The following is a 21,446-nucleotide window of genomic DNA, read 5'->3' as shown; positions in this document are numbered from 1 at the left end:
TTACGGAATTTGTCAGATGGTACGACGAGAGCTTCTTTGATTTAAATGTTTTTAAAACTGTCGAACCAAAACTTAGTGTAATACACAGTGAAATTGTTAAAATAGTCCAAAAATGTAAGTACATATGCACAGTGTTTGACTGATTGCATTATTAAGCGAGCAAGTCAAAGAATACACCTACTAAGGAAGTTGAACTCTTTTGGTGTCTGTAAAAGAATTCTATGCACATTTTATCAAGCCTTCATTGAGAGCCTACTAACATTTTCTTTATGTTGGTTTGATCGACTATCTGTGAAAGACAAAAAGTACTTTGACATTGTTAGGGTATGCTCAAAAATCCCTGGTACCCAGTTAAAAGATCTCTGTTTTCTCTGGAAAAGAGAAGTTGTCCAGAAAGCAGACAGAATATTGTGCCAACGGGATCATGTGTTGTGGTCGGGGCCGGCTGGCTTGCTGTGAGTTTTTGTTTTGTTTTCTAGTTTTCTAGCTCTTTTTTGTGTTTTCCACATTTTGTTTCTCTGTTTTCCCTGCCTCTTTCTGTGTCTCCTGTGTTTTCTCCTTCCCCTTCCATCATCCCCTTTCCTGCCGCGCACACCTTTTAGCCATCTACAATCAAGCCAGTAACCCCAGATCCACTCACCATCTTCGCTTGATCGTTGTGTGCATCACCAGCCACCCTGGTGGTACACACCACAAGCTGTCTTGAAAATGCTTGTTGTACTTACCTGTCTCCATCTGTTACATGTCTTTACCTCTCTTGTGTTTGTCCCCTGCAGCCATCATCTCCGTCTCTGTTATCTCTAGTCAGCAGGCTTCACCAATCGGTTTCCTCCTCACGGCTCCCTGCTCCATCCTCCCTCCCCTCCTGCTTCCAGCCTGCCTTCCTTTGACTCCTTTGTCTCTTCCTCGGCTCCCTTGGCCCCGGATCTCCCTTGTCTACTTACCTCTGCCTTCGCCATCCTACTGCAGCCCTCCAGTCCGATACCATCCTATCTTGCCATCCTACTGCAGCCCTCCAGTCCGATACCATCCTATCTCGCCATCCTACTCCAGCCCTCCAGTCCGATACCATCCTATCTTGCCATCCTACTGGAGCCCTCCAGTCAAATACCATCCTATCTCACCATCCAACTGCAGCTCTCCAGTCCAATACCATCCTATCTCGCCATCCTACTCCAGCCCTCCAGTCCGATACCATCCCACCTCGCCATCCTACTGGAGCCCTCCAGTCCGATGCCAAACTATCTCGCCATCCTACTGGAGCCCTCCAGTCCGATACCGTCTCATTTCGCCATCATACTGCAGCCTTCCAGTCCCTTGCCATCCCATTTCTGCCCTTGCCCTCCTACTCCAGTCTTCTATTCCCTCGCCATCCAACTCCAGCCCTCGTGCCCTCGCTCCTGCTGCTGGCGTCCACCTCCACACATCTCCGTCGTTATCATTGTGCCAAATAAAAGTACAGAATGGTCCGATATTCCCAAAGTGACAGCATGGGGGTGGTGTTACCTCACCCTGTGGTGTAATGAATCTGACTAAACAGGATGTTTTGTTTTTAGAGAAGCCTGAAAGAGAGTTAAAATATAGCTTTAATTGGACATTTTCAAAGCCTTGAACTTTAAATTCCTACATTAGAAGGGTCCAATATAACCCGGGTCACAGTCTGGGGGTTGTACTAGCACTCTGAGGTGAAATGAGTCTAGTTTAACAGGAGGTTTCATTTTTAGAGCAGCCTGAACAAGAGTAAAATGTAGCTTTAATTGGCAGCCTGAAAAATTGTTGTTTTGATTGGATATTTGTAAAGCCTTCAATTTTAAAAACATACACAGAATGCTCTTATATTACCCGTGTGACATTTCATCAGCAGGTGAAAAGTTAGTACAGTTAATCATGTTCCCCAGGCAAACAATTCTAATGACTTTGGACATCTCCTAACTCTTCCTTTAGCGCCCTCATTTGGTTTTCACAACAACCATGGAAACTCCCAAAGATGCCACCCAGTGAAATGCTCACCCAGTACATAAGCCAAAAAGGTTTTCTGGCTTCCAGGTCTGCTCTCTGTCTATATCAGCATGTATAGATTTGGGACAAGCGGATTATACTTTAACATCAGTATGTAAGGAATGTCAATTTAATCATGTTAGCTTGATGATGTTAGCATTTAGCTCAAGCAGCACTGTTGGCTACAGCCTCTCAGAGTCAATAGCAGTGTTTTTTTGTTATTTCAATCAGGAGAGAAGACCAGACCGAAGGAAGCTCCGGACCGATCAGCTGAAGTAGATGACTGGAGGTGTAAGGGGAGGTGGGGGGTTGCATTCTTTTCTTGCAACAAGAGCTGAATGGCAAAGAGCAAAACAATTATTTAAAGTAGGGCTGTGACTCTGTGATTGGCCCTTGCCACTGGGTAATGATTCTGATTTGTTTAGCAGGGAGGTGAACGCCTCCAACAGCTGATTTGAGTTAGGTAAAGCATATATTAAGAGTGAGATCTTCCTGAAAGGATTTACGCTGAGATACATTTCAATCAGGAGAGACTAGTTGCTGATATGTGACAGTACCAGACAATACACGCATAATAAAACATACCATTATTAGGATAACAGCTGAATTGATTTAGGAGTGCATCAATTAATTGTTACACTGAGCTACATTAGTTATCACAATATGTGGAGAACTCATGGACAGAATGTTGTAGCCTACATCCAGTAATGGGGGAAATAGGCTATGAAGCTTGTTTCTCTAGGCTACTTTTGTTAGTATTTCCAGTTAACTGACTTTATTCAGGAATTGCATAATCATGCTCAAGTCGTAAACAAGTAAAGGGAAAGGTTTTTGCTTGTGAGCTTTCTTTGACTGGACAATATTTGTTGTAGGTAACTTGTTATCCCCACGCTGTGGAAATGAGGCTGAGATGCTAAGCCTAAACACACTGCATGTGGAATCATCTGAAGCCTGTCACCTGACACAAGTCATCTGTAAGGTCAGAGTTTAAAGAGTTTAAAAGGCAAATCATACATTAACTGCAGTAATAGGTCCCGTTGAGAGCCATATGACCTGGGTCTCACATGTGCCAGAACAGTTCAGAGTTTGTTTAAACTGCTTGTCACAGAGATGTCCAGCTTAACAGATCCAAGAAGCCTTTTGTCCACAGCAGGCAATCACAAGACAAAAAAGTGATGAAACTTGAAAGAAAGTAGCCTGACGTCGTCATATTCAGATTCTAGTCAAAATACAGTGTTGGCCAAGTTACTTCCAAAATGTAATACATTATAGATTACTAGTTACTGTCATTTGAGAGTAAGTAAGTTGACTTATGTTGATAATGACTTTTGAGTTACTATCACCAAATCAACAGCGGAGGTTTGACTTGGCCGCTAGTTGGGGAATTTCACCACCAGATCAATAAAGTCTCTCTTTATGCACTTCAATACATCATAGAGTATTCATAATATTTTGTAAAATATATAGGAATATACAAAGTAACTAAATCTACAAAAAATACAAAAGTAAAACGTACAATAGGTGGGTAAGATAAAATGAAAATACACAATAATACTTATTGAAGTACGGCATTGTTGGAAAATGTTTGTTTAAAGCACTTGAATAGGAAATTCATGTTGTTCAGTTTAAAACAGTGTAAAGGAAATAGTAAATTACAGTGTGATTAAAACGCACTCTACATTATTTACAGCACTTGATTAACTGCTGTTACGTTAAAAGGTACACAACCTTATTTGTTTAACGGTAATTTAGTTTTACTGCCAACCGTCACAGGAAGAGCTTATTTGAAGCAGGCTACACGGAAGTTGTCTGTTGTGTTCTCTTGCTATCTTACTGAGAGGAACGTGATCACGCTAGATGCAAAACATGCGTAAGTTGTTCACTTTATTGTTTGTAAAACTGCAAAACATTGAACAGTTACTTAAATGATTAATTAACTGAATTCTTTGAAAAACAAACACCACCAAATGTTGTGTTAAAATTGCATTGCTGAGATTGTAGTGAGTATAATATTACCAAAATTGAATTGGTAATGCGTTATGTTACTGCGTCACAGCAAAAAGGAATACATTACTGTAATTGCATTAATTTTGTATTACTTTTTTGTAATTCGTTACTCCCATCACTGTCAGACTATGACTATCAAATGTTGTGGGCGAGGCTAAGTTCAGCTGGCATCCAGAAAGAAGGGCTTTTCTTAAAAACTGCAGTTCTACCATCCCTTGTTCTCCCTGTGTTTTCTCTCTACCCACCAGCCCTATTTCCAGCCGCAAGCAGAATAAAGCGAGGGATGGCAAGTGCTGTGAACCCCACCTTCCACAACCCTTTCGAAGATGTACATATTTTATGTGAAGTGAGACGAACATATCCATTAATGAGTCTCTGAAGTTTTAACCAGCAATAAACCTCAATAATAAACACTGATCATTTCTTCTTATTCTTCTTGTCATCTGCCAGATTGTGCTGGATGTAATACACTGTGAGACCGCAGAGTTTTTAGTGCAAATGCTGAGCTGGCTTCTTTCTGCAAGACAAAAACCTGAAAGCCATCTGTGAGGAGATCATTTCCAGGAAGCTGACAGACGTATTGAGGCTCATCTCTGGCATTTGAATCACATTGGTCACCTGTATCAGGAAGATATTGAGCGCACCCTGCTGAACTTGGTATACAATGCTCAGGAGATGGCCAATTCCACGACTGAACAGCACCGAGATGCATAGACAGGGTCTTTTGTTAGTTTGTCCAATCCATTAAGCAAGATCTAACAGGGACACACTGTACGGATACCAATGTTTCAACTTTGATGGCTCCATGATGGAGTTTAATATGCACATAAGAAAAATCCATTGAGATCAGAGGGCAGTCTTGGTTTGTGCATTGAGGAACAATGCATCTTGTATGCTGGCAGGGTAAAAGGAGCCTGAGAGAGAAATCCTGTCAGAAACTGTTGCCACAAATAGGAAAGTGCAGACTAATAATGAAATAATTATTAAATATGGTATACATGAAACCATACATTGGATTTATATGCAGAAAAAGGCATGACATTCACATCGCATGGTTGTGATTGCATTTGAAGACTCATAAGACAGAATAAATGTAATAAAACACTAAGCAAACTAAATTAATCATTGTTTATGCGCAACATTGTTATGCTCTGTGAATACAAATTACTGTACAGAAAAAAATGTTTTCAACAATATACATAGCTATGCATACTGTAAATATACAATATATATATATATATATATATACAGTGTATATATACAGTATGTATGTATAAAGTCAGCTTTTTATCAATAATAATTAACAACAAATCAACTACAACTTCAGGTATCTATCTAAAAAAAGTCCATACATTAACCAATCTTATGCAAGGTGCTTTTTACAAATGTCACTCCAAAAGTTCATGTGGAATACTTTGCACCATGTTCACAGTAACTTGTCTTTAATAAAGGACAGGAGATCCAAAACTGAGCTGCCTCTGTTAGCTTTTGGAGAAAAAGAATCCCAAAAATTGCATGCTGAATTGAGTACACAACTCACATAGCAACTCCAATAATGATCTGTGGAGGCTCTGGATGTCCACGTGGCTGCCTAGGCTCCAGGGCATTAGTATCTGCTGTGCATCAATCCAGGGAGCTGGACTCACCAGGAGGGCAGAAAGGCATGTACCGCAGCCAGGAGGATGAAGACAAGTACGAGCTGATGCCAAAGGGAAGGTTGTAGACTTCTTCGCTCTCCAGTGTGTTGCCGCAGTCATCCTCGTGAGCCTTGTTCCACGCCAGGATGCCTCGTTCATGATTTGATCCTGTTGGACACATGTTAAATGTGTTAAAACATTCGAATACGATCTACGGAAGACTCTATATTAACTCTTCATTTAAAGTTTGTGCTAGATCTGTACGTTTTGTTTTACAATGTTATTTTGCTGTTAATATGATGATAATGGTGAGTTGATCTACTGTAGATGAGGATTTAGAATACTTAATCTTAACATAATAAGCTATTAATATAATTAAATGGAGAAAATACCTGGAATTGTGTTATCCAGTATGAAGCCAAAGAAACCTCCTACAAACATACTGGTTGTCAGAAGAACTTGCAGCACCTGGTCAACTTCGGCAACACCTGAACTCAACACAATAATAAAGTTCAAATTTAATGTAAAAATAAAATGTGTTATTTCTGAAAAAAACAAGTTTTATGGTGATATTTTATTCATTCACCTGTAGAGATAGCTGTGGGATTCTTCAAGATCCAGTTAGGAATGACTAGACCAGAGAACATGGAGAAGCCAAAAATGAAGATGTTTCGAGAAGAATTCATATCTGCGTACTGAAAATGTGAGAGAGATAAAACATAGGAGAATATGTAAGTAAAGTCTTCCTGCAATATTTTATTTATTTGACAGAGACAAAAGACAGCAATATATATATATAGGTCAATGTAAAAAAAACAAGTAGCCGAAATGGTTAAAAGTCTGTACCTGCAGATTGGAAACACCTGCTGCAGAGATGACGCCAAACATTACCATGAACATCCCTCCCACCACGGGTGATGGGATAGTGGTGAATATGGCACCCACTTTACCAAACACACCCATGACAATCATCAAGACTCCGCTGGCTACTATCACCATGCGACTGCCAACCTGCCATAAGAAAATACAGAAGAAGAAAATGTTTCTCTTTAAGTTTTAATGTTGCTTATCCAAAAATCTGTCCATTTGAGTAAACAACTTCCAGATAAACTTCTTCTTAGCATGCACATGGAAGCACATCTCACCTTAGTAATACCGAGGGCTCCAACATTCTCACTGTAGGAAGTGGTACCATTTCCTGTACCCCAGGCTCCCGCCAACAGACAGCCCAGTCCCTCGATGCCAATACCCCTGTTGATAGCATGTTTAGGGGGAGGTGGAGCCCCAGACAGTCTGGCACAAGCGTGGTAGTCCCCTACAGACTCTATCATAGAGGAGATCACACCAGCTAAAATGCCAACCACACCGGCCAGGCTCACAGTTGGCATTCCCCACTGACCTAAGTTTGGATTCAAACACAAGAAAACCGAGAATGACACAGCGTGCACAGTATATTTAAATAGCATGCAATAGCATTTTCCCTAATCCATCCATCCATCTTCGTCCGGTTATCCGGTATTGGGTTGCTGGGGCAGCAGTTCCAGTAGGGGACCCCAAACTTCCTTTTTCCAAACCAAATTAACTAGCTCCAACTGGGAGATCCCAGGCCAGGATGGAGATATAATCCCTCCTCCTAGTCCAGGGGCAGCTGCTTTACTCCGAGCTCCCCACGAATGACTGTGCTTCTCACCCTATCTCTAAAGGAGACGCCAGCCACCCTCCTGAGGAAACCGATTTCAGCCACTTGTACCCTGGATCTCGTTCTTTTGGTCATGACCATACGTGAGTGTAGGAACAAAAACTGACCGGTAGATCGGTGCGATAAATGTAATGCAATACCACACCCGCTGCGCCAATTCTCTGACCAATCTTGCGTTCCAATGTCCCTTCACATTTGAACAAGACTCCAAGGTATTTAAACTCATTCACTGGGGGTAAGGACTCATTCCCTACCTGAATTAGGCACTCAATCGGTTTCCTGCTGAGAACCATGGCCTCAGATTTAGAGCTGCTGATCCTCATCCCCAGCCCCTTCACAGTTGGCTGCGAACTGATCCAGTGAGTGCTGAAGGTCACAGGCCGATGATGCCCTCAAGACCACATCATCTGCAAAAAGCAGTGATGAGATCACCAGCACACCAAACTGCAACCCCTCCCCACCCCGACAACGCCTCAATATCCTGTCCATAAATATTACGAACAGGATTGGTGACGGTGGAGGCCAACCCTCACCTGAATCGAGTCTGACTTACTGACGAGAACCCGGACACAGCTCTGGCTTTGGTCATACGGAGATTGGATGGCCCTGAGCAGGGGCCCCCACTCCATATTCCTGCAGCAACTCCCACAGTATCTCCTGAATCACTCGGTCACACGCCTTCATCAGATCCACAATACACATCGGTTGGGCATACTCCCAGGCTCCCTCCAGGATCCTTTCGAGAGTGAAGATTTGATCCGTTGTTCCACGGCCAGGACGGAATCCTCAAAGTATTCTTCTTCAACCTGAGGTTTGATTATTGGCCTTTCCAGCTCCTTGGAGTAGACTTTACCAGGGAGGCTGAGAAGTGTAATACCCCTGTAATTGGAAAATACCCTCTGGTCCCCCTTTTTGAAGAGGGGAACCACCACCCCGGTCTGCCACTCCCTAGACAACGTCCCAGACCTCCATGCAAGTCCCTCCCTCCACACCCAGAGCTTTCAGCATTTCTGGCTGGATCTCATCAATCCCTGGGGCTTTGCCACTGTGGACTACCTCAGCAACTTACACTAGGGAAATCATCCTCCAGCTCTGCCTCTATCATGGAGGATGTATTAGCTGTGTTTAAGAGTTCCTCAAAATGCTCCTTCCACCGCCCTATTACACCCTTATTTGAGGTCAACAGCGTCCTATCCTTACTGTACACAGCTTCGATGGTTCCCCGCTTCCCCCTCCTGAGGAAGCGAACGGTTTTCCGAAAGCACCATGGTGCCGAACAAAAGTCCTTCTCCATGTCTTCTCAGAAACTTCTCCCACACCCGCTGCTTTGCCTCTTTCCCAGCAGAGGCCGCAGCCCTTTGGTACCTTGCAACTGCCTCTGGATCCCTCCGGGATAGTAGGGTGTCTACCAGGTTGTTCATGGGTTACCGCCCCTTGAGGCACCTGAGACCCCAAGACCACAGCTCGCCACTGCAGTTTCAGCAATGGAAACATTGTCCACTCAGGTTCATTGACCCGAGCCTCCACAGGGATGCAAGAAAAGCTCCACTGGAGGTTTGAGTTGAAAGTCTGTCAAACAGGGCCTCCTCCAAACGTTCCCAATTTACTTGCACTACCAGTTTGGGCTTACCAGGTCCGTCCAGAGTCTTACCCCACCCCCTGTCCCAACTCACCACCAGATAGTGATCGGTTGACAGCTCCGTGCCTCTCTTCACCTGATTGTCCAAAACCTAATGCCTCAGATCAGATGAAACAATTTTAAAATTTATCATTGACCTTTGGCCTAATGTCTCTGGTACCACACACACTTATGACCTGTTATGGTTATGGGTTTGCTTTCTTTGGCCTCCTTGTGTTTTTGTCCTTATTTTCTCCCTGGTCTTATGTTGCTGGTCCTGTCTTGTGTTCCCCTTTGTTTGTGAACTGTCGTCCTGCCACACTGCGTCTGGGTCCTCCTTCCGCACCCCACAACAATGACCATCCCTATGCTTGAACACGGTGTTTGTGATAGACAATCCATGACTAGCACAGAAGTCCAACAACAGGCAACCAGTCTGGTTTAGGTCAGGGGGCCCATTCCTCCCAAGCACGCCTCTCCATGAATCTCCATCTTTGCCCACGTGTGCGTTGAAACCCCTCAGCAGATCAATGGAGTCCCCCTCTGGAGCCCCATACCGGACTTCATTTAAGGTCTACAAGAAGGCTGAGTACTCCAAACGCTTGTCTGGTGCATATGCAACAACAGTCAGAGTTCCCCCCCATCACCCAGTCAGAGTTCCCCCCCATCACCCGCAGGCCTAGGGAGGCAACCCTCTCGTCCACCGGGGTAAAATCCAACATAGCGGCGCTCAGCATCCCCGCACAATCCCCAAGTATGACCACACCCGCCCAGCCCCTCCCACCCTGGGCAACTCGGGAGCAGAAAAGAGTCCAACCCTTATCTAGGAGTATGGTTTCAAAACCAAGACTGTGCATAGAGGTAAGCCTCACCAGATCTAACTGGTGGCGCTCCCCCTCCCGCACAAGTTTTGGCTCCTTCCCCCACAGAGAGGTGACATTCCACGTCCATCCTCTGCTGCCCGAGTCTGCTCCGTCAAGGCCCCTGACCTTCACCGCCACCCATGTAGCAGCGCACCCGCCCACAGCAGTTCCTGCTGCCACCAGGCGCTCGCTGACAAGCCCTCCGTCTGGGCCTGGTTTCAGACGGGGGCTTCCTCTGGGCAGGGTCACTCCATCTCCCTGTCTGTAATTTTTTTTTTAACCATTCTTTGTCTGGCCCCTCACCTGAGACCACTCTGCTGCGGGAGAACCTACCAGGAGCACAAAGCTCCCGACAACACAGCCCTCATACACACAAACCTCTTCACCACGATAAGGTGATGGTACCCGGATGGTTTCCCAATAACTTTTTTAATACAAAAAAGTCAATTCAGGTGATAGATTGGCAGCCTCTTACCTGGGTATGGAAAACTGAACCAAGGAGCTTGGCTCACCACATCTCCCTTTAGATCAGTGCGGGCCAGGTAGCCATACTGGTCTGGGTCAGCAGGAAGAACATTGGAGACTGTCAAAATGTAGCAGATGAGCCAAGACAGAGTGATTCCAAGCAAAACCTGTAGGAAGAACACATAAAAAATAAGTCTAAAGAAATGCTTAATTTTTTTCACACACCTCAATGAAGTTGTTTGAAACATACTGGGAGAATCTGAAAGACGTAGACACGGGAGGTGTACAACTTTTTCTCTTTACTGTATGTAGGAAAGGGCACAGGTATGTGGCGGAGGTACTGGGAGAATAGGATGATCAGTGCTGTGGTCCTGTGTCAAACGGGGACAAAAATCACAGTGTTACTGTATGCAGCAGGACTGTAGTGCTTTGCAGCTAGGCCTAGTTTTGAAGAACATAAAGCAAAGTAGAGCAACTAAGCAAGAAACTTTTAATAGGCTTCCCTTACGCTGCCAAGAGTTTAAGATTTCACACAGATTTCAGTCTGTAATTATTAATTAAAAACTTTGCTGTGTCCCGGCAGGGGAGAAAGTAGATTTAACATAACCTATAGGAGGTTTGTTTGACAGAAACATATTATACTTGCATGAAATCCGTTTTTACAGAGATTTCAATTTAGCAAAACATAAAAACATGCAACATAATCAGTGGTTTTAAATTTAAAAATAATAATAGAAAGGCGGACTTGAAATGAACAGTTTTAGCTTACTTTTACTCTGTAGCAGAGTTATCCAAAAAACTAATGAGACACTGTTTGGGACTTGTACCCACATGCTAGAGATGCCCCAGTGGTTGCCAGCGCTGTTACCAGCTGAGTCGAACAGGGACAGACCAATGAGAGCGATGGTGGGAGCAATGGTGAGAGGTCCAATGAAGCGCATGAAGAGGCCAATGAAGCCGGAGAACCCAACAAACACCTGGAAAAGTGAGCCCACCATAATGGACCCCTGCAGCTGAAGACAGACAAGTAAATGGGCATCAACATGTGACATCACTCTTATTACAAAGGTATTAGTCTCACTTTGCTGGACCAGACAGTAGAAAACCGTGCTCTGGTGGAAAAGCTGCGGCGCCACAGGAAACTAGTCTCAGGAAGGAACTTGTTTTGGTGGAACGTGTACGTTCAAAAGTTGTTTTAGTTGTGCAAAAGAAATACTCCGATAGTCTAATTATGATTGTACTATGGTTATCCATAGTAATCATAAATCAACCAGAGTTTTGAATGCAAACATAAAGGACGCCCAAGGCAACTTGATCTTAAAATCTGTGTGGCTAATGTTTTAACATGTAAGGGCAAGGGTTCAAGCTAGCCTGAAACTTCCACACATATTTTTTCATTATTATTTTCATTACACAGCAATCAAACATTGACCGCTTTCGATATCTATCTTGTTATGCTATAGCATCTTTGATCGCATACTGGACTAGCGTGACCATAGTGGGACTGGGAAGATTGACCTCTTTAGGACTCCATACTCTTTGGGTTACGTTGTCTCCCATATCTGGGCATACTGCTTCCTTTACTTCCCTAAACACACGGAGAGGAGAGACGGAGCGGGGAGCTAGCTGCAGAAATGAGCAAAAACGCGATGAATCCTAGACATAAAGTGGATAAATCTTGGCTAATAATCAGCTTTTTCAAATTGAGGACAGAACTCAACAACAAACTGAAAGTCATACAGATATTTGACATGTTATTATGGCCTTATAGGTTGTTACTGTATGGCTTACATGTTAGCAAACAGCTGCCGACACCAGGCCGGGCTGTAAAGCCAATTTGACATAATGTAAAAAACATGAAATAAGAACTATGGTACTATCGGGCCCAAAAATACTATATCTTATAGACTGAAAAAGACAACTGCAAATCAGCAGATTACTTCTTTTGAAGTGAATCAACTTTCTAGTTTGTGTGTATAGTGTGAATATAAATAAATATAAGTGTAAATACACCTCATTTAAATCATGATGTCCTAAAACTTGTTAATTCCCTAATAGCCACATCCAGAGTTATTTTCCATCTCCACCAAGACCGAGCAGCTGGGAGGCAGTGTTAACAAGAGGGGGAACACTAAAGCAGAACAACAAAGTTGGGGCCATAAAATCAAAACAATGAGCTGAAAGATGTAAAAACTCTCAGTAGCGATGAGGGCAACAGCAGATTTGGGTAAGCATTTTCTTTTCGTCACTTTCAGTGACACTTTTCAAATTATTTCATACAGGAAACAGTGATTTTGGGGATTTTATGTGATTGGGGTTCAGCTTTACCTCATGCAGAGTAGTGGTAGCAATGGAAATCTTTAATAATTCCATTAAGGTTTAAAACTGGCCAATGGCACATTGGATGTAAACAAAAAAACATTTACAGAAAATAATCTTGTTTCGGCTGTCAACTAAAGTTCATTGATTAAAGCTGTAGGTCGTGACTACAAAGATCAGATGGTTTACTTACTGCTCTCATTCGACTCTGCCACACCTCTATGAAGTCTGTGGAGGAGGTGTTCACTAGGCTGGCGTTTTGGGTCCAAGCTGGACATGTCCACTCTGGCATGGACAGCATTGCCATGGAAGGTGCCAGTAACGTGAAAGTACCACCTTGGAGAATGGGCAGTCTGGAAATGTCAGAGATATTAGGAAATGAGGGAGTCAAACAGATGTGATGCAAGAATAGGTGCACTTCTACACCGGTCTTACATCATCAGATATCATCATGTCAGATGTTGTGCAAGATAGCTTTGGTGTAAAAGGCAAGTAAACAATTTTAGTACGCAAAAAATGCCATAAAAAGATTACATTTGCGTAGCAGAGGTGCAGCTCTGCTCAAGACCTCCTCCAGGGACTCTATCTGTATCTACAGTCTGTGGTTCATTCACTGACATATGATACAATGGTTGATTTAAATCATGTGAAGAGGGCTAGAGGGACATTCAAATTAGCTTGACTGCTAACAGAGGTTAATTAAGTTATCCCCATCTGCCATGTAAAAATCCACATGATGCTGCTCACTTCACTGTCAATACTTCACATCCGAACGTAGCAGACACAGAATTTCACAAAGGTCTCTCAGAATAGGTAAGTCAGAAGAATAGTTTGAAGTCCTTTTTGGGAAAACATGTACCCTACTCATGGGAATAGTCAAGAAACAAACCTCTCAAACAAAAACAAACTTCTCAAACCTACTGGTTGATTTCTTTACAGCTGATGTCCAAGTATTCAGAGAGAGACAAGAAAGCATCAGTGGTGCTAAGCGTGGGGGAATGTGGACTTAGTGAGAGCTAGATTCCACTCATAATAAGATGGAAATTCCTTCCCTAATCCTACTGTGACACCAACATTCACCCACTCTGCACAAACATGGTGGAAGTTTGTAGTTTTCTAAAACAAAATCCACAATTACGTCATTTCAAGTCTTCTGTGTGTATGTGCAACGGATACCTCACACTGAGTAGCTTTAACACTATGTAAGAGGAGTGCTGTTCGTCTTGGTTTAGTTTTTCTTTTGGCTGCTCAGTTCTGGCATCTGCAGCAACAGAGAAGAAGTTGTACTCTACTGCATCATATTTGTACTATACTGTACTATATGTAATTATTGCCTAAATAGAAATGTTTGGGCAAGAACACTAGATACAATTAAAATTTCTTATGTTACCCAGTTTATCTCATCACAATTTAAACTGCCTCAACATTTGAAAGAATCTTATTAATTTGTATAGTCATTTTTGGGGCATTTAAGCCTTAGCTGTAGCAAGAAAGGGGGAGAGTTGGGGAAGACATGCAGCAAATGGCCACAGGTTGGACTTGAACCCTAATCGGCTGCGTCGAGGACTGAGCCTTTGCATGTGGTTACCCGCTCTACCAGGTTGAGCTACCCAGGCGCCCTGAAAGCATCTTAATGTAAAAGCTCTTCGATAATCCCTTGAATAGAAGCTTTGCCTATTACAGTAGAATATTTTATTGTTCATGATTAAAGCTGCACATTCACTTTGGCAGGCCTCACAATGAAAAGAGGTTAAGAAGGAAAGAGAGGTTGTTCTGTTCTGTTTGTTTGATCAGAAGAAGCAGCATAGCTAATTCCACTTTAATGCAGTACTGCTGTACAGCTGGATTTCTGTGTTAAAGCACAAACCAACACAGCTCTGAACTGATCTGTTTCATCCAGAGATTCAATTATATTGTCTACAACCATCTCTAATTCACATTCCACAAACATCTTCTTGCTCATGAACCACCTCTCCTTTACTTTCTTACCTAATGCCGAAAGTAACTTGCAACAGAGTGCACATGCCAGAGACGAAGAAGATGGTGCTGATGAGGTGGCTTTGTGTGAGGCCATCAAACTGCAGACACAACCCCTTTGACAAGATTAAGGGGATGGCGATGATACCTCCAAATGCAGTCAAACAATGCTGAGAGAGCAAACAAGGGGTAAAAGATACAAGACATATTTTATGTTTGATGTATGGTACATAAGGGGAAATTAACAAGATTTAAACTGACATTTAGATGTTTGTAGATCATTACTGTATACGTGCACTACGTATAAAGACTGTAGAGTCTTCAAAGTGATGGTAGTATAAAATAACAAAAGGTAATTGTTTGCATGGAAAAAACACACAATACTTAGTTATGTCCCAGGTCACAGATGCAATCATAAATAAACTCACTGACTTTCACTGACACTTTTCACAATCAGCCATATGTAAATAAAACCTAATCAACCATGAAGGAAACGTCAAACCGATGCTCTTGTGACACTGGGTTCCTGTTTGCATTGCTACTTAACATTAAAAGCTCTTCTACGGGCTGTTAGTCAGGAAATGACTGAAGACTGATGGTCAAACATGGCTTAAACAAACACCCCCTTGCTGACGCACCTGGATGCCTAGGACGATGCACAGGTACCAGGGAGGTACATCTGTCACACAGTAGGCTAGTTTGTTGTTGTCTTCCTCCATTCCTTCATTTTTTGTGTCAGGTAGATCACAAAAGCGCCCTTCAAGCTTCAATTAATTCAACAGACAGACAGACAGGCAGAAAGAGAGACAGACAGAGGTCCATAAAAGATACATAAGATTGCATTGAGGCACTCATTTTGGGAAAATGGATTAGATCTCAACAACAACACAACAACAGCAATGGAATGCTTAAACACTCGTTCAACTAGCACAACTTTGGGACACTCATAGACTTTACCATCTTGACAATTTCTAGTCAGGAAATAAACAATTGATAGCTTATTATTTACTAGAAATTAATTTTCTTTTATCACATCCACTGCATTATCATGTAGATTGAAAATAAAAAGCCACAGTCACATGAGTGACACATTTTCACAGTTTCTTTTCAAAGGTTAAAAGCAAGAATTCTTTCCCTATCCAGTTGTATGGTAGACAAAAAATACTGGTTTATTTATTTTACAAAAGAACCATCACTTTTGGATGTAGTTTGGGTTTGGACTGAAACCTTCTTTTGCTCTAGGCAAACAGCTTATCTTTTCAATAATGTGATTTTAAACATGGAGAAGCAAGAATGTAAACAAGTGCATTCCCATGTTTTCATGACGCTAATTTGCTAGCTATTCAATGTGGTGTCAATTATTAACTGACCAAAACATCTAGTTTTTACTGTGGTATTAAAAGACACAATTCATCTATTATGTAACCAGTTCAGTTAGAGGAAAGCTAAATCACCAAGTAATAAGTATACATGCAATCCGGATGTTATCACAATCACAATTTAAAAAGAAATCACTGGATTTTCAAATGTTCATTTAGCATTACGAATCGTGAATTTCACAAGAACATTTAAAGTATGTCATCTTTTCAAAACATCACCTTGTAGAAAATAAATTTAAAGTTATACTTACTCCGAATGTATAGGTGTCAAGACCATTACTGTCCTTTTCTGGAGTCATGTCGGCTTCAGCCTATGGGCTGGATTGTGGTCTCCTGAACCCAAAGCAAATCAGAAAAGGGAAAAAAACATTAGTGAGAGGGGAGGGAACACATCAAGAGAAGATAGGCGAGTTTGATAGAAAAGGGAGAGAGCTGGGCGTGCGGGTAGGGTGGGCCGTTGGGCAGCAAGGAGCAGAGTTCAGACATAAGACTGCAGCGCTTGTTGTTTGAAATGAGTCCCACCAGCAGCTCATGTGAGCCCAATTACAACAGTAACAGCAGCTGACCAACCAGCAACGCAGGAAAGAGATTTGATTTTAAACAGAGAATAGACTGAACATTTTTTTCTCTGTCTCTTTCAAACACAATCTCTGCTATTTTTTTAATCTCATCACAAGAGCCCTTTAAGAAGCCTGAAAGAGCATAACGCAGATTCCTTGACACCTAACACCAAATATTTGTTTTGGGAGGACAACCTTCCCATCACATGCTACAAAGCTAATATTAATGATGGGTAAAGGTTCAGCAAATGTTAATTTAATTTACTAATTTACCGTAAAGCTCTATTACCCTTAAAATTAGATTATATCAAATTATATTATGAGTCTAAATTAAGAGTTTGATAGCAGCCCACATCCGCTTAATCAAGGAGTTAATATTACGTAAAGTAATAGCAGCAATGTGAGATCCGTAGGGAGTTGGATTGGGAACAGGAAGGTTGTTGGTTCAAGTACCGTCGCGGACCAAAGTACGGAGGGTGGACTAGAAGCTGGAGATGTAAATTCACTTCCTGGGCACTGCCAAGGTGCTCTCGAGCAAGGTACTCAACCGCTCAACCAAGGTAACTCAACAGCCTGTTTGGCAGAAGCAGCCCACTCTCTATAACATCTCGTCATCCATTAGTGCATGAAGAGGACCTGAGCATGTGTGTGTATTCCAGGCCTGTGTGTAGGGTGTAACAACAGATTTCCCAATTGGGGATCAATAAAGAGTATACTTTGGGGCAACCTCTAGCTCACCCGGTAAGACTGTGCGCCCCATGTTGGCTGAGTCCTGCAGCAGCCGGGTTCACATCCGACATGTGGCCCTTTGCTGCGTGTCATCCCCCCATCCCTCTCCCCCTTTCATGTCTAACCGCCATTACTTTAATAAAGGGAAAAGCCCCCAAAAATAATCTTTAAAAAAAAATATATATAAATAATTCTTACACTGTTTGCATCATACTGTATTTGCACATCCTGATCTGATAATGACAACAATCCACAGGATTGACAGATTGACAGTTTCAGAGTCAAGATCCAGGACACTGACAGGCCAGCATGAGGTTATCAAGCTCATCAAAGGAACAACTCAGCAGCTTAATATCAGACACAGTCACATCTTCAACTGCCTCTTCTAATGCCTATCTTAGATAATATTCACACTGCAAACTGGAACATGTGCAATTCATCAGTTGATTTGGTTGCAATGTAGCTCAGCATAAATTCTTTCAGGAAGACCTAACTTTTAATCAGTGCACTATTAAATCAATTCAGCTGTTATCCTAACAAATGTAGTTTTTTGCTGTATACAACTGTCACATTTATGCAACTAGTCTCTCCTGATTTAAATATAGCTCAGTGTAAATTCTTTCAGGAAGACCTAATTTAACCAGTCCTCTCTTCCTAAATGGAATCAGCTGTTGGAGGCGTTCACCTTCCTGCTTAACCAATCAGAATCGTACACGTGCGCTTTTAAAAATCAGTTTCTCCCTGTGCTATTCAGCTGTTGTTGCAGGCAAAGAGTGCAACCCTCCACCTCCCCTTCCACCTCCAGTCATCTACTCCAGCTGACCGGTCCGGAGCTTCCTTCGGTCCGGTCTTCGGGCTCCTTCATCGCCATATATCGCTATATAGACATATAAAGTATTCGTATAGCGATGGAGTCTAATCGCCAAAGACTTTGTACATTTTATTTGAGCTGTACAATAAATCTTATTTGCATATCTGCAAACATGTCTTTCCTGATTGAAATATCATACCATACATTAAAAGTGCATACACTTATAATTATGGATCATCGTTGTAAAGATAGACATTTCATGAATCTTGTTGAGTTCTGTCATCTCCTGGTAGGCTTAGTTTTTTTCACTGCACATTCTTTCCAAAAATAGCAGAATTTGTATTATAAAATAGAAGAACATGCACATTTTTAGCAAAATCATTTCTGCAGTAAATCGTGCCAGACAAACCTATTAAGACTGATGAGGTCTTATTTGCATTTGTCTAAAACAAGACTAGAGTCCACTGCAATGATGGCAGCTCTGTGGAGCTAATATCAGCATGTTAACTTGCTCACAGCGTCTTGCTTACAATGTCAATGCTATAAAATGCTAAAAAACAACAACAATGTAAAGCAGGTCTAATATTTACCATGTGTACCATTTTATTTTATCGCATGAGCATTCTCACATTTGCTAATAAGCACTTCAAACAAAGTGCGGCTTAGGCTGATGGAGATTTAGGTTTAGTCATAAACCAGAGTAGCCTACAGGCTGGAATTCAGAATTTTAGACCTGATGGTGCTTGATGAAAAATGTGAAATGTTACATGGTGATCTATATTAACTGTTGTTGAGACATTTCACTCATCACTAGCCTCTGCACACAATTTTATGGAAACACAGCTGAAAGTCGTCAAGATACCAGCGTACAGCCAACCCATTGCAATCCCTGGAGCAATGCTGCAAGCACAGCTAATATTCTGACAGAAAACTAGCAAAGAACCAGCAGAGAACTGCATAGTGTACAGTAGGAAAAACAAACTGATAATCATCTGTAACATTAGGTTTAAATAGAGCCTGTGCAGATTTTAAAAAGCTGTTCCAGAATACTGTAAGAAAGCTTTTGTTTTCATTGTTATGGCTGTTCAAAAATAAGGATTGGGAGCATGAAAAAATGCACCAAATAGAATTGTTGAAGGAAATTGAGCTCACATGCAAAGCAAAGAGGGAAGCAGCACCAGGACATCATGAGGTCTCATGCCCTGTGCGCATGTGACTGCATGCAGGATCCTGTATTAGGATCTATCACATGCCAGGTGGAAGGCCTTAGATTGGTGGTAGTACTCTTTTAAATCCCTCTATGAGGGCTGAGTTAGGCCAGACTCATATTATGTATGTGTATGAGTAATGTGAGCCATGGTAGTAAATGTATTTTATCTTTGTAATCAGTGGCTAAACTGGGAGTAATAAGCACCTGAGCCACTGTTGTCATCTGCTCATTAAAGCTTACTTGTAACAGCTCTTCCTACCCTAAAATAAAGAATCTGTGTGTGTGTCCATTCACCACATAGCCAATTTAGAGAAGAAATAAGCAATTTTTTCTGTTTCTTACTGTCAGGCTCAAACTTATTACTAACACATTAGGCACATTGGAGATTTGGGTCAAGCTGTAACTTAGAGGCCAACCACATGATCACATTAAGCCTCAGAGACAGTGCTTTTTAAATTGTGTCTGAGAGACTTTCCCATAATCAAACTGGGAGATTGGGCTGCGTGCAATCAATCACTGAGTGGAAAGGGGATCATTTACAGAAAAATGAGTTGCATGAGTTGAAGTCCAAATGCAAGATTCAAAGTGAAGTTCTCACACCCTCCTTGTTAAATGATGCATTGCTTGCTTTGGATTAGACAATATAAGATTCTGCTATAGTATTACTGAGCAAATCGTCTTGGGTCTACGTAAACAAAGATTTTATAATGAATCTAGTCATGCTTTGCCAGACTTTCCTCCACAGCGCTGCTGAGGAGGGTCTGGCTAGTCCACACAGCATTCCGGAATGGGAGACAAAGGTGCTCTGGTTCATTGCTATTTTATTAAACCAATCTCACAATCAGAATTGTCTTGGGCGGCGCTAAGCCACAAAATAGCCTCGGGAAGGAACTTGTTTTGATGGAATATTTGTACACTCAAAAGTTGTTTTAGCAATGCAACATAAAACTCAGATTAGACAGATAGTCTACATAGCTGTCTGGATTTACACTGCAGGAACATGAGGAGCAGTTGACAATAGTACTCACAAACCCAACACAAGGAAAGCGGAAGTTAACGGATATCTGTCTGAAAAGAGTGTGATCCGGCGGCAACAGAGCAATCCCGGGAGAGGAACACCCCAGATATAGACTTTAATGAATCTGGACAGCAAAAAGAATCAGTCTGATCTTAGAGGTGAGCTTTAGTTTCTCACTGATCCGCTGATGGAGTTTGCTATTATGTTCCTGTCATGGGTATTCAACTCTCTTCTCATCTCTTAAAAGATGATCCTATAACCTACCACACGGTTCTGTATCACTGAATCAGCACCAAAAATAAATAAATAACAACAAAACAATGTAGTTATTTGGACGAAAACTGCCTAAGTCCAAATATTTTGGGCTCTCACAATGTGGTTTCTGATCCTGGGTCTGCATCCCGTGACTCTGCCAATTTGACAAAGACTGCAGCTTTCAAATAAGCACATATAATAAGCTTAACCTTTGTTTCTCATTCATCCGGGACATAAAGCTTAAAGCACCCATTATATGCTCCTTTTCAGGGTCATAATTGTATTTTGAGGTTGTACCAGAATAGGTTTACTTGGTTTCATTTTTGTTGTACTGCACATTGCTGCAGATCTTTTCACTCTGTGTGTTTAGGTCTCTGTTTTAGCTAGAGAGTGAGATATCTCACTTCTATATTATCTTTGTTCGGAGTTGCACATTCGCAGTAGCTAGGTAAGATCACATCAGCTAGACAACTCTTTCTTCAAATTTGGTCACCACAAGGAAGGATTAGCTGGGAGACTTATTTTAAAGGAGGGGCACTTGTGGAATACCTGCAGACCAGGGACATGTAAGTAGTTCTTTTGTAGATTATGGTCAACTAGTATGTGTTGTAGCAGTGTTTTGCCACTGAAAACGAGCTAGCATGCTAACATGCTACAGGTTAGCCACCTCATCTCGGCTAGTGACGTAGAAAGCAGTGGAGATTTTGAACAGGTCACCTGGAGACTGAAAGCAGGACACATTCAGAAACCTGTATCTCAATAAAAACAGTATGGGTAGTTTTTTCCAAGTTTGTATGCATGTGGAAGCACCAGACACATACAATAACCCCCAAATCCCAGAAAAAGTAATTTTTTTTTTTCATAATGTGGGCACTTTAACTTTTTTTCACCATATTCTATA

At 41.9% G+C, this 21,446-nt stretch overlaps 1 protein-coding gene across 1 annotated transcript; it reads right to left on the bottom strand.

Annotated features, from left to right (window-relative positions):
• Window positions 1-4,299: 4,299 nt before the first annotated feature.
• zgc:110789 (Xan_ur_permease domain-containing protein) lies at window positions 4,300-16,507 on the bottom strand. Its single transcript, XM_034879563.1, has 12 exons — window positions 16,214-16,507; window positions 15,222-15,347; window positions 14,596-14,753; window positions 12,800-12,959; window positions 11,119-11,300; window positions 10,538-10,658; window positions 10,298-10,454; window positions 6,788-7,041; window positions 6,489-6,653; window positions 6,229-6,337; window positions 6,035-6,130; window positions 4,300-5,810 (listed from the first exon to the last, which is right to left on the bottom strand). The coding sequence occupies exons 1-12, from the start codon at window positions 16,259-16,261 to the stop codon at window positions 5,629-5,631; spliced, it is 1,758 nt and encodes a 585-aa protein (XP_034735454.1). The 5' UTR covers window positions 16,262-16,507; the 3' UTR covers window positions 4,300-5,628.
• Between the last annotated feature and the right edge of the window lie 4,939 nt (window positions 16,508-21,446).

This window comes from Etheostoma cragini, chromosome 8 (assembly GCF_013103735.1).
Source record: "Etheostoma cragini isolate CJK2018 chromosome 8, CSU_Ecrag_1.0, whole genome shotgun sequence".
In the NCBI taxonomy this organism is placed as follows: Eukaryota; Metazoa; Chordata; class Actinopteri; order Perciformes; family Percidae; genus Etheostoma; species Etheostoma cragini.
Note: the sequence above shows the minus strand (reverse complement) of the source record. Positions and strands in the feature narration are given on the sequence as shown.

Coding starts and splice junctions, on each gene's coding strand:
- zgc:110789 (XM_034879563.1), bottom strand. CDS start 16,261: ATGACTCCAGAAAAGGACAGTAATGGTCTTGACACCTATACATTCGGA. Junction 11,301..12,799: donor GGCAGAGTCGAATGAGAGCA/GTAAGTAAACCA, acceptor GTCTGTCTTCAG/CTGCAGGGGTCCATTATGGT. Junction 6,654..6,787: donor GAGCCCTCGGTATTACTAAG/GTGAGATGTGCT, acceptor TTCTTATGGCAG/GTTGGCAGTCGCATGGTGAT.